Raw genomic sequence first — 14,609 nt, 5'->3', positions numbered from 1 at the left:
GTGTGTGTGTGTGTGTGCGTGTGTGTGTGTGTCCTTGTGTGTGTGTGCGTGCGTGCGTGTGACCAAAGCGATCAAGTAGCCAAGGGTGTTTAAAGGGGTATGCCACTATTTTGGGGCTTAATATAGTTAAAATCGTTGGTCAGAGATATAAAGGTGGTAAAGTGTCTTATTTTTTATGTAAGCCGTTGTCTTGCTTTAAGACAAGTTAAGAGGGAGCATGTCGCTAAGCTAGTGAAAGTCAATGGATCCGTGTAGCATGTAGCATGCCAACGATTTTAACTGTATTAAGCCCCAAAATAGTGGCATACCCCTTTAAAGTTTCACCATGAATCAACTGTATTCACTCTGGACGTGATCTTGACATGTCTGATTTAGCTGATCACATAACGGCTCTGGCTTGTCAGCATGGAACATTCTACAAACTGATAACTGTATGATAGGAACATTGCAATTGGTATTTCGCCAAACGGAATCATAGCTCATAGCTCATTTCAATTTGCTGACTTTATTTTTTTAAAGTATTTTTTTGGGGCTTTTCAGCCTTTATTGGTTTTTTGTGAGACAGGATAGTAGATGAGAGACAGGAAGTGAGCTGGGAGAGAGAGATGGGAAAGGATCGGCAAAGGACCCGGACCGGAAATCGAACCCGGGTCGGCCGAGTGATAAACATGTGCTCTACCATATCAGCCACGGTAGGGCCATTAGCTGACTTTTTATCGCTGAAATTTGCCCTGGTCTTCCAATTCGCTTTGCTCGCTCAGTTTGCCAACCCTCCATACTAGAGAAATAATGACTTCCGTCGCTCTGGTCAATTTGTCTGCACACTGTGTGTTGCTGTGTGTATGAACTGACCTCCGATCAGCATGGTGCAGATGGAGAAGATCTTCTCGGCGTCCGTGTTGGCACACACGTTCCCGAAGCCCACGCTGGTGAGGCTGCTGAGGGTGAAGTAGAGGGCGGCGATGTAGGCGCTCTGCATGGACGGACCGCCCACCGTGCCGTTAGTGTACGGAGTCTCCAGACGCTTCCCCAACTCCTGCAGCCAGCCTGGTGGAGACAGGACACATACACAACACTATAGCAATACAAACATACAGTATATCTATATGTACAGGAGACAGGACACATACACAACACTATAGCAATACAAACATACAGTATATCTATATGTACAGGAGACAGGACACACACACAACGCTATAGCAATACAAACATACAGTGTTGACAAGCTGTGAATGCCACACTGTTGATGGCTATGTCTAATGATGATATTGACGCTAAACAGAATATATACAGATGTTTGTATTTATATGTAACCTTTCAGACCTCGTACCGGATACTGTATCTGTACCCTAGACATGGAAATGGCACATACTGATAAAACATGATGTAGACACACAGGGTAGCTGATAGCGGTGTTATCAGGGTCAATTTTCCCGGGCCCAGAGATAAAGGAGACTCAAAATTGGGTTCTCTTTACATTGTATGAATTTGGGGACGGGGGGGACACAACTTTCAGATGGCTTTGTTCTGGGCTCAGTCAAATCTGTCAGCGGCCCTGTGGACACACAGGCACATATGACACACACACACACACGGGCACACACAGACAAACAAACACACAGTAGGCCACAACAAAACACAGACCTAAAGAGTAGACCCAATCGAAAAGCTATTTCCTGGTATACGGTACCTATATCCCAGGTGAGCGGGTCGCTGGTCTCCAGCTGCTTGTAGCCGATGACGTACCAGGCGCAGGCCAGCCAGTGGGCCAGCAGCGCGAAGACGGACATGAGCAGGGTCAGCACCACCGAGCTGTACTGGGAGTAGCGGTCCAGCTTCTGGAGCAGACGCAGCAGCCGCAGCAGACGCACCGTCTTCAACAGGTGCACCAGGGATGTCTAGGAATGGGTAACACACACACACACACACACACACACACACACACACACACACACACACACACACACACACACACACACACACACACACACACACACACACACACACACACACACACACACACACACACACACACACACACACACACACACACGCTCATATTAGTAGGCTGAGCACCATGGCACTGTACTGGGAGTAGCGGTCCAGCTTCTGGAGCAGACGCAGCAGCCGCACCGTCTTCAGCAGGTGCACCAGCGACGTCTGTGGTGTGGTGCGGGGTGGGGGTACACACACAGGTATAGGATTCAAGATTTATTTTCATTACATGTCATTACAGGCTTGCAAGAGAGTAAAATCTTTCTGCTCAAAAAAAAAATGTGCGTGTGCCTGTGTGTGTGTGTGTGTGTGCAGGGCCGGTTCTAATACATTTGGTGCCCTAGGTGAGCACCAATCTTTCCTTTTTGTGGAATTTGACATTGGCATCTGTAAACATAGTGTCATACATCGAGGGCAACTGATTTAGTGCCATGTACTTAGTGCTAGGGCTGCACAATTATGGAAAAAATCATAATCACGATTATTTTGGTCAAAATCATAATCACGATTATTAATCACGATTATTGATTTTTGCAGATTTTTTTAAAAATTATAACAAGATGAAATATGACCAAGAATGAATTACATACGGGACGAGCAAAATAAAATGAATTGTAATAATTATGTAAAGGCAATAGCATGAAACTTAAGTAGACAGATTTCTGGCCAGAAACACCAGCCTGTCAGTATGTTCTGGCTTCAAGGACGCTCTCAAAAGTAGGTCACTATTGCCACGATTAAATCACGATTAAAATCATGAGTTTGATTTCACTATGTTATCACAATTTTGATTATTTTTCGATTAATTGTGCAGCCCTACTTAGTGCCCATAAAAAAGAATATTGTCAATGTTAAGATTCATGCTTAATTTTGCTAAATATTGTAATTCTGTGGGCCGTGGTGCCCCGCAAGATATTTGGCGCCCTAGGCGACTGCCTAGTCTGTCTATGCTTATCGCCGGCTCTGTGTGTGTGTGTGTGTGTGTGTGTGTGTGTGTGTGTGTGTGTGTGTGTGTGTGTGTGTGTGTGTGTGTGTGTGTGTGTACGCACAATGTGTACGCACTTATATACACACATGTATATACACACACACACACATACACACACACACACACACACACACACACACACACACACACACACACACACACACACACACACACACACACACACACACACACACACACACACACACACACACACACACACACACACACACACACACACACACACACACACACACATGTACCACATACACATGTATACACATGCATATGCTCACACACTAATTTACACACACCCATGCATGAATGCATGCACACACAGATATAGACAGGTACAGTGCTTACACAGACATAGACATACTGTGCAGTACACACATAAACACACACATGTGCGCACGCACGCACCCACCCATACAGACATACACAAACACACATGCACACGCACACACACACACACACACACACGACTGTGTCTGTGAACAAAAGACTTGCCCCAGGGATACTTCCATTAACATGCTCAAATCTACAACGTATATCGAAAGGGGATGGTAGAAAGCTTGCAGTTTCTCTGTCATAGCATAATTTTCTGCTAAATTGACGGTTTACAATGCAGGTAAGAGATATTTTTAGACTCTTTTTTTAGAGACACACGTGCACTTACAGTAAGAGCCTCTATTGAAGAAACATTATGGCAGAGAATGGCTCGATATCACTATATGCATCTCTACACATACAGTGCAAAATCCAAAGAGAACTCTGTGTGTGTGTGTGTGTGTGTGTGTGTGTGTGTGTGTGTGTGTGTGTGTGTGTGTGTGTGTGTGTGTGTGTGTGTGTGTGTGTGTGTGTGTGTGTGTGTGTGTGTGTGTGTGTGTGTGTGTGTGTGTGTGTGTGTGTGTGTTCGTGTGTGTGTGTGTGTGTGTGTGTGTTCGTGTGTGTTCGCAAAAGAAGAAGAAAAAATGAGTCTCTCAAGAAATCGCTTTTCTTAGAATTTAAATTAGAAATTAGATTTTTCCAAGAACTCCATCCATCAGAAACCATGATGAACGCATGGAAACAGATATTGAATTGCCTGGAATACCCCATCATCACACATTCACACGTTTTCCATTGATCAGTCACACACCAAGTATGTCTGACTACGTAAGTTATGACTGCCTTATACTAGCAGAACACACACACACACACACACACACACACACACACACACACACACACACACACACACACACACACACACACACACACACACACACACACACACACACACACACACACACACACACACACACACACACACACACACACACACACACACACACACGTATATGCATTGTGCACGCAATGACACACTCACAGGCACACCTACCTGCACATCTTTGCACAGGTATGTATTGTAACACATGTACGCACACACACACACACACACACACACACACACACACACACACACACACACACACACACACACACACACACACACACACACACACACACACACACACGGTCTACTTACAACGGTGATGTTGAGGGCGTAGAGCAGGTCGAAGGGCAGTGCAGCGATGACGTCGAGGACGAACCAGGTGGCCAGGTAGTGGAGGCAGATGGAGCGGGCGTCGTACACCACCTGCCCCGACTGGCTCACGTAGGTGGTGCGGAAGTTCAGCACAATGTCTGAGGACACATTTTACATTCATATTAATAATAATTATAGTATACCCATTAAATTAGTTTGGGCGTCAGACTTGTAGCACAGAGGTTGCCGGTCTGACTCCGGACCTGCCAGGTTGGTGGGGGGAGTAATTAGCCACTTCTCTACGCCATCCTCCTCCATGACATGGTACCGTCCCACTGCACTGCTCCATCTCAGGCGCCATCGAGGGCTGCCCCCTTGCATGGGTGAGGCATAAATGTGATTTCGTTGAGTGCAGTGTGCTGTGTTTGCCTGGTCCTCACCGACGGTGCGTGTGTGTACACAAACTACCGTCTGGTAGCACTGCCGTGGACATGCTCTTCTCGAGTCAGAAAATAAATGATGCATTTATTGCAACTCACCACCAACAAATTCCTCCAAAAACGTTTTCTGCTCATTGAAACTTACTCAATTATGGAATATATATGGAAATTACAATGCAAAATGTGATTTATTTACCAGCCGCTGACAAGCTGACAGCTTCTCAACAGTCAAGGGAGTCAAAATAAGGACTTACTTAGTTGGACCATGTGGACCATCAACCATTAAATGTCTTTTGGCTTGTGTGAATTTGATTGGCAAAGAGCTTCTCTGCACTGCCTCTCATTTTGAAAAGTCGTTATATGGACAAAATAATAAACCCTCCTGGTCCCTTCGAATCTACTGTACGTGACATATTGACAAACTGGACAGATCAATGAATTGGCTCTTGTGTGGCTGTGTGTTTTTCATCACTGACTGTGTTCAGTCACCCAGGGACTCAGGGACTCAGGTTGCTGTTATTGACAGAATTTCCCATTAAAAACCTTGACTACAGATTGGAATCAATAGCTAAAGAATTAGGAGAGGCTGATTGCACAGCTCAATTGTGAATGTGGAGTGTTAAATCCAGCCAAGGAAGAGGTCATTTACACACCCATTGTTTGCGCACCATTACAATCTCACAATATATGAAAACTAGGTCAGTATGACATTTGTTGTCTGGCCACCTCGGCTATGAAAGTCAAAGAAGCTGCCTGAATGTCTAGCCATCAGAATGACGCTAATGTGAGGGACCTGCTTATATGAATTCCAGATCCATACATTGTTGGAGAGTTTAGATCACCCTCTTTCAAATGATATGTATAACCCCTAGAAATGTATGGTTTGACAGGAGCAGACATCCTCTTCGCATGCATGGGAAGTGAATCAGTGTAGAACGGCAACTGGATATTATTAATGCCAAAGGTGTCTACACTTTGATTATTAGTCAAAAGTTGAGGACACATTTTGGTCTATTCTGTGCAATGCTTTGAATGATGCTAAATGTAATTTGTTGTGATGAATTGTCTACACAGATTTCACATTTCCAATATCAAATTACTTATTTGCTGTATGCATTCACTTAGGAGAACAATGAAACAATAAACAGATTTTAAACCAGAACTGAAATTGAAATGGAAAAAGATAAATTGTCAGAACAAAGCATCATGGACCCCAAACTTTTGACCAGTAGTGTATGCATGATTGTATGTATGCAAAAAGAAGTGTGAAATCTGTTGTCAATGACACAAAGCTCATTGAAATATGCTGCTGTGATCGCCTCCACAAAAAAAAAAAATATAATGACAGTCATCATTATTAACTCTCACGTCACAATCGTTCTTCAAATTTAGCCAGCAGGACTGGATTGGTAATCTGGCCTACAGGGCATTTCCCTGGTGGGTCGACAGTCCCCCGAGGCCAATGCTGTTGTGTTTGTTTTTTGTCTTATAGACCTGCCCTCAATTAAGATGGGTTGGTCCAATGGACTATTTTTAATACAGACAGTGGACTGTAGAAATCATTATATCGTAAAAAAGCAAGTGGCTGTTGTAAGGGGCTGGTTAATGCCAGAAATGCCCGGGATGTTTTTTGATCGCATGCCATTCCAGGCCTCTAGCATTTAGTAATTCCTAAAAAAAGAAAAACAATCCAACTATCAAACAAACAAACATGCAGAGAATGAAATCTTTGCTAGTGCTAGCTCATGAATCACCATGCCCATAACACATCACTGACGCATTGAAGAATGGCTATAGGCTATGATGACATCCAAACCAGTCAGAGTGGATGGAACAGTGCAATGCATGAGGTCAGAAGAAGAACATACAAAATAATTCTATCCCAAAACCTGGTAATAAAAAAATGGTTGAAACTCCTCTGTCCATATTATCTCCTTATGTATTACCGGTAATCACACTTGTCCATTGCACTTGTTCAAACATGGTATTGTTAATCACAATTTATTTTTGTGTCTTTTTCTGAAAATATAATTGCCCTAACTCTAAACCCTATACCTATAAATTGAACATTTTCCCTGGCTTTCACTTTTTTTTTTTTTTTTACTGCCTCACTTTGTTTTAATTGATTTGTTATTGTTTTACTTGATTTGTTATTTTAATGCAATTGAACTTCTGCTGCTAGTAAAAGAGATTTTAAATCTCGACGGGTCTATTTTCCTTGTAAAATTTTGGTTACATAAAAAACAAAAAAAAACAAAAATAACCCTTGCTCTCCGCTTTCCCTCTTTCTCCGGCTCTTCATTATGCAGGTTATATAAAAGCAAAAGCTCAAACATTGATTTTGACTGGAGTGGGTTGTGTTGTTGAGGAGTCCCTGGCCACTTAATCTTTATGAGTGCCCAGCGCTGTTTTGAACGCTTACTCTGCTCCTCCTCTTCATAATCAAGTATGGCTTAACGAGATCCTCAACCATGCACAATAGGAACAGCCCACGTGGCTTAACGAGATCCTCAACCATGCATTAGTGCAACATAGGAACAGAAATCAAACAGACCTGCCCACGTGGCATAGAGTAAATATACAGGACTACGGCTGTACGGTAAATAACAATATAAGGTGCTGTTGGAGATGAGTGGACACGTGCTACATTAAAATAATAATGATGCCACTGAAAACGTGTGTTTTAAAACTTAGGAAGCAACCTGTGCATTCTGTTTGTCTTTTCATGTTGTCTTATGCACCTTGTCTTGATGGTGTGTGTGTGGGGGGATGCTTGATTTCATGTCATTTTATTTTGAATTTCATTGAAGTGTCAGCTTTGGCCAAGGTTGCACATATAACACTGAATGTTCGAATATTACAATCATTGGAAGTTAAATAGCTTTATTGTGTTTCAGTCTTTGGGTTAGTTTTGGCATTTTTACAGATGGAAAAAATGCTTGAATTTCATGTCATTTTATTTTGGATTTCATTGAAGTGTCAGCTTTGGTCAGGGCTGTACTTAAAACACCAAATGTTCAAATATTATAATCATCGCAAGTTAAGTGTTTGTGGTTATAGTTTTGCCGTTTTTACAGATGGTTTTGTATGGACGTTTGACGCTCCTATATGGCAGATGGCCCGGTTGCTAAGTTTAAATGTAGAGCTGGCAGGTTTCGCACCTCGGGAGGGGGTGAGGACGTGAAACGCGCAAAGAAGTGAGGTTGCACCTCTCATGTGTAGGTCACACATCTAACCAGCCACCACGAAGTAGGAGAGGAAGTACAAAAGGTGTTGAGAAAGAATTGGATCCCAGGGGAGTTTGCTTTTTTCCCCACTTAAAACCTGCATGGGGGTGATTGCCATGGTAGTATGGTATGTATGGCGTGACGTCTATCATTCACTGTAACACTGAGGAGGATAGCTTTATCTGTTTCTATGTTGTTTGTTCTTCTGTTTCTTTTTTTCTGTTTCTTTTCTTATACCTTTATTTCTGACAGGAGAGTGGAGAGAAACAGCAAATAAGTAGGGAGAGAGAGATGGGGAAGGATCGGCAAATGATCCAGGCCAGAATCGAACCCAGGTCACCAGCTTAGTAACCCAGTGCCCTTCCATTAGGCCAAGGCAGGGCCCTTGTCTGTCTTTCTTTCTTTCTTTCTTTCTTTCTTTCTTTCTTTCTTTCTTTCTTTCTTTCTTTCTTTCTTTCTTTCTTCCTTCCTTCCTATCTGTCTCTCTCAAACAGTAGTGTGTGATCCTCACCTAGTATGAAGAGCATCTCCACGGCGATGTCGCTGACTATGGTACTGCGGGAGGTGGAATCACAGTCATCGCTGGTGTTGCCATGGTCACGGCCGTCTCCGGGGCTGGAGAAGCAGACATTGTAGGGGACGGTGACGGCCACGTAGAAGGTGGCGATGAGGATGAGCCAATCCCACAGGGCCTTGCTGAGGCTGTAGTGCAGCAGGATGAAGCGGGACTTCTGCACCGAGGCCACCTTGTACTCGGGAAGGGACGGGCCGCCGCGGAACACGTTCTGGAGGAACGGGAGGAAGGGAGGGATGGAACAGAGTGGCAAAATAGAGGAAAGACAGACTTATGAACTGTATCCAAAGCACTCTCCTTTGAGTCAAGGTAGTTGAAGTATTAAAAACCCTTTATTTTACATCGGGGTAAACATGTTAAAAACGCAGACCGGTTTCAGCCGTCTGGCCTTCATCAGGGCGTGGTTAGAACATGTAGAACATTTAGGCCTAACATGTTTACCCCGATGTAAAATAAAGGGTTTTTAATACTTCAACTGCCTTGACTCAAAGGAGAGTGCTTTGGATACAGTTCATAAGTCTGTCAAGCCCTAAAAGGAATAACCAGATGCACCCTTTCAACCTGGAGAAAAGACTATAGAGCGCTCGCTATTCTTTCCTTTTGCAAGAGAGTAAAGACATTGTCTGTGACACGTGTAATAACTGCCAATAAATTGTTTTTCGGTAACACTTCCAAATAAGGGGCCATAATTAACAGTAAAGTAGCTAAAACCTAATACTTAAGTAAGGGTTAATAATCATTACTTAATGCCACATTAGACACATATTAACTGTTATTAATGCATTTGTTGAACATTAGTAAGCAGTTACTTAACTATTAGATAACTATTACCTTGTGTTACAAGTTAATAGCATATTATTATTCAACTAATAGATAAGTAAGGGCACAGTTAATAGTTAAGTAGCTATCAGGTCATACTTAACTAAGGACCAAAATTAACACTTACTTAATACAAAAGTAAGGCATAACTAATGGATAAATAATACATAAATATTGGGGTTTGGGACCCTTATATTAGAGTTGGTTGAGGATAACTAATGGTTAATTAATAGATAGATATTGGTGTTTGGGACCCTTATATTAGAGTTGGCTGCGGATAACTAATGGTTAATTAATCGATAGATATTGGTGTTTGGGACCCTTATAATAGAGTTGGCTGAGCATTCCTAATAGTTAAGTATTTAATCTAATGTGACATCTAGTTTTCACTCGTTCAAATCACTGTAATAGTGGCAACAGGAGCCATTATATAGCAAGGATTGGACGTACACTTCTCAATGATGGTGGGGTGATGAGATGTATTTTTTTCATATACCACTTATTAGTTTTAATGGTAAAAACCCTACAATAAATGCAGAACATTATGAAGAGTAATAGTTTTGAAGCGAAACTAAACCATTCCTTTGTGATAATTAAGTTAATGTTTGAGAATATTAGCTCCAAGAAGTGCAGTGCATGATGGGTATGCAATCTAGAGACAACAATATTTCGGAATTATTTATTCATTAGATATGCCTTGCTTTTGCAAGCTAACTCTAATATAAGGGTCCCAAACCCCAATATTTATGTATTATTTATCCATTAGTTATGCCTTACTTTTGTATTAAGTAAGTGTTAATTTTGGTCCTTAGTTAAGTATGACCTGATAGCTACTTAACTATTAACTGTGCCCTTACTTATCTATTAGTTAAATGATACTATGCTATTAACTTGTAACACAATGTAATAGTTATCTAATAGTTAGGTAACTGCTTACTAATGTTCAACGTATGCTTTAATAACAATTAATATGTGTCTAATGTGGCATTAAGTAATGATTATTAACCCTTACTTAAGTATTAGGTTGTAGCTACTTTACTGTTAATTATGGCCCCTTATTTGGAAGTGTTACCAAATTGTTAATCGCAAACCCTTGATTCATATCCCCTTCTCCTTTCACATTTGCACACTCAGCCACACATTTCCCCGTCTCCAGGTCGCTCACCTGACCACCCCTACCTGATCATTATGCTTACTCTCTCTGACACACTCCATCACATGCTCACTCGCGTGGCACCAATTCCCCCCCACAACTGTTATATTCTCAGACACGGAGCACGGAGCTTGAGATCGGCACAGGGCTTTTGACTCTACGCCCTGTAGTAAACCAACCAGCCTCAGATAAATGAGCTCTCCTTCTTAACAGGAGGGAGAGATTACCGGTAATTTCTGTGTGTGTGTGTGTGTGTGTGTGTGTGTGTGTGTGTGTGTGTGTGTGTGTGTGTGTGTGTGTGTGTGTGTGTGTGTGTGTGTGTGTGTGTGTGTGTGTGTGTGTGCGTACCTGTGTGTTTGTACCTGTGTGTGTGTGTGTGTGTGTGTGTGTGTGTGTGTGCGTACCTGTGTGTTTGTACCTGTGTGTGTGTGTGTGTGTGTGTGTGTGTGTGTGTGTGTGTGTGTGTGTGTGTGTGTGTGTGTGTGTGTGTGTGTGTGTGTGTGTGTGTGTGTGTGTGTGTGTGTACCTGTGTGTGTGTGTGTGTGTGTGTGTGTGTGTGTGTGTGTGTTCGTGTGTGTGTGTGTGTGTGTGTGTGTTGTGCATGCGCGTGTATGTGGTGGAGTAGGGCTTTGAAGGGTGAGGAAGAATACGGGAATATGTGTAACAATCAGGTATATATAGCTGACACTTCCAGCAACACCTTCGCGCAAGGAAGTGCAAATAAGCTGTGTATTAAAACAGCCACAGCCACTGCAGCATAAGTCACCATTGGCAACCACCGTCGTGTGATGTTCGCAACCACTGCGAGGGGGGGTCTGAACCAAAGGCAGGAAAGAAGAAAGGCAGTAGCGCATGAAGATAAAATTGGAAAAAAAACAGCTTTAGTTGGTGGGGTAGTATTGGATGGATGACATCCCCACTGACGGTAACTGGAGCTCATTAAAATTTAAAGGTTGCACCAATTTAAGAGGCGACACTAAAGGAGTTTTTTCCCCTCTTCTCCTTCAAACATGTGCCCTTTTTTTATAATAACCCACAGAGAAGAATAGGATACGAATCAATTACGGCCTTAGAAGAATGGGGTCCGGAATCAATTACTGGTCCAGCTCCCTCTTGAACCGATGTGGCGCTGGCCTCAGTGTTCAGGGAACATTGGAGCGATGTCCAGCAAATCAGTCTACAACCTTACCAGTGCCAGTAACACCAAGAAAGGTTTAAGAAAGTAATGCTGTTCTGAGGGAATTGGTTTCTCAAGGTAACTCATCGTAGCTTTTTTCCAGCATAAATGACCAGAAGATGTGTCCACATCAAAATGTCCAGTAGCTCAACCAAGTCCATCAAAGCCAACAGTAGCCATACTGCACTGTAGTTTCAGCTCTGCATGATGACTATTAAGAAAGCCAGGATATTATACGTAGTGTTCAAATGGCTGCATTTGACATAGCACTTGTAACCTACAGTAGAGTGGACTGTGGTTACAGAGAAAGCGTACAGTCAATTTAGATGGATGGCATGGCAGTGCTGTTATTATCCTCCAGTCGCCATAATGTTCTGGAAGTAGTGAAGACCACTCTAACATATTATAGTCTTTCCTATTTCACCCTTTTTATGTTGGGAGTGGCACAGTGTGGGAGTAACATTCCTATTCCTCTGCAGTGCTATTCTTCTGCGCATTACTTACAGGTGGTGCGGGTTTTCAGGCAACCTTGCATAGTCAAAGTGTTTTTTTTTTTCATTCTTATTAGAAGCAATGTTAAGGACACACACACACACACACAACTGAATGAGCTACAAATCATGGACTGAAAAAATATGCACACTGCTACTCTTCTATAAATTTGCACATTTTTACATTCAAGCTCAATATCAAATGTCCAACCCATGGCTTCTTGAATATGTCTGTCCAGCCTGAAGGACATCATATAGGCCCTATCAGATATATCATATTATTAAATGTGTGCAACCTGGCTGATTATAAAAAACCCTGCCTCTCTTTTTATGCTGGTAGGTACCCTTTGTGCTGGACTTGGGACCAAGTCCAATTTCAATCGATTTCCAGCACTGAGGGTGCTATGTTATGTAACCATGTCATTAATAAACAAGAACCTGCTGTAGCCTAGCTCATTTCTGCACTAATGATCTGCAATGTGTGTGTAGTGGAGGACATTATATAATAATAAGCATGCTAGTGTATCATTTCTATTACACTTGCGGTACACTAGAAGGATCTGTACAAATTGATATGCTAAAAAAAAGATCTCTACTCATGAACATATGTGCTATGGCTTTTCTCCAGTATATGACAGACAAGGAAACCATATTGTCTTCTCCATGTACTATAAATGTAGGCCTACACTAGTATTACATGGACCAAAAGATATCAGAGATGTAAAAATGTGTAGAATTCTGTACTGTAGCTTTTGCTTGCCTGTCCGCTCATCGAATCAAGTTGAGAAATTAAATTTGTTTACTGCAGATGATGCGTGTCTGGCGTGGCTGGCCTAGTTTGGTTTTAGTGACATGGAGAAGCCATATTATGTGTCTCAAATCCCACACTTGTATCTATGCACTTGTGTTTAGTGCGTAGTGCACACAGTGCACTGAGCTCTTTGGTACATGGTGGAATGTTTGGACCAATGCCTTTACTGGAAGTGACGGACTAGCATAGCATTAGCTCGCTAAAATATTGGTTGGCTAAAGTTTACATTTCCTTCATTTTCACATGCAACTACGTATATGCGTCCTTGGCTCAAAAAAGGTTGGTCGTCTCGTTACAGAAATAAGAAACTGTTTGATTAGACTCTTCTACTGAATTGAACATCACATCTCTCCCGTTATGTAAACAACATGGCAGACCTTTAGTGCGTGCAGTGTCCATCCACCGTCTGTCTACAAACAGCCACTGCACTTCCAATTCGCCCTATTATACAGAATTTGGCTGCAGTTCACCTAGTTGGCGGTCACAAGCGAGCACAGAGTGACATATCAGGGGACATATCAGGCAAGGCAGCTCATTTTCCTAATTGTCTTTCTTTATTGGCTGAAACCTGAAAATATTAGGCCTAGTGTTTTCTGAGAGATAGTTATGTATTTTACATTAAAAGTGCAGTAATCCCGGAGTTATACATTTCTGCTTTCCTACAGGTTGGGCAGTTGCGAGTCGGTCTCCGACAGCATCTAGCTAATTAAATCCGATCCATAGGACCCCATAGGAGTTCCATAGGACCCCATTCATTCTGACTGACTGTCTCCAACTGTCTCCTAACCGGAGGTCTCCTAAAGGGGCGTTCATCTGATGTCACATTGATCCAGGTAAAGTATGGGCTTGATGAGTCATACTCCAAGAAAATCTTTGGTATCACCTCCATGATAACTTACTTTGGCCAGCTTGCCTTTGTTGCGGCCAGTGAATTGGCTGGTGAGCTGGTGCAGAGCAGTTCGCCCACGCTCTCGCGCTCGACTCAGAGGAGAGCTGCCAGCCTTCATGCTCTGACATTCATCCTCGGATAGACCTGAAGGGAGGAGGAAAAAGGAGAGAGCCACTTTTAAGAACTAATTAATTGCAATGCCTGTGTCTGTGAAGATTGCCAGTCATTCAGGTCATGGTGCCCAAAAGAGCTTAGAGCTCTAGCTGTGAGCAACTGCATGAACATGTTTTTTAGAGCTCCTTGGAGCTTTGAATTTTCAGAGCACAGATTTATTTGTTGACGCTTCAAGCTCCAAAAAGAAGTGTGGTTGTTTGCAACGTAGCGCTTTTGACTGCAATGTGCAATGCTCTTTTGTGTACTGCTTTAGTGAAATGATTGATCTGTAGGCAATTAAAGGCTGACACTAATAGGGAACATGTGGAACAAAGGTCACTATTTTTGAAGAGGGAAAGAC

The 14,609-nt window shown here is 42.5% G+C and overlaps 1 protein-coding gene across 1 annotated transcript in view; it reads right to left on the bottom strand.

The window, feature by feature from the left end:
• Positions 1-14,609, bottom strand: part of kcnh4a (potassium voltage-gated channel, subfamily H (eag-related), member 4a) — a 49,048-nt gene that overhangs the window by 18,103 nt on the left and 16,336 nt on the right. Inside the window, exons 4-8 of the mRNA XM_063217391.1 lie at positions 14,106-14,239; positions 8,693-8,966; positions 4,515-4,672; positions 1,694-1,901; positions 853-1,047 (exon numbers count right to left, since the gene is read on the bottom strand). Of these exons, the coding sequence (XP_063073461.1) occupies positions 853-1,047; positions 1,694-1,901; positions 4,515-4,672; positions 8,693-8,966; positions 14,106-14,239 (969 nt within the window). The remainder of the gene's footprint in view (positions 1-852; positions 1,048-1,693; positions 1,902-4,514; positions 4,673-8,692; positions 8,967-14,105; positions 14,240-14,609) is intronic.

The sequence above is a fragment of the Engraulis encrasicolus genome, chromosome 2 (genome assembly GCF_034702125.1).
Source record: "Engraulis encrasicolus isolate BLACKSEA-1 chromosome 2, IST_EnEncr_1.0, whole genome shotgun sequence".
Taxonomy (NCBI): domain Eukaryota; kingdom Metazoa; phylum Chordata; class Actinopteri; order Clupeiformes; family Engraulidae; genus Engraulis; species Engraulis encrasicolus.
Note: the sequence above shows the minus strand (reverse complement) of the source record. Positions and strands in the feature narration are given on the sequence as shown.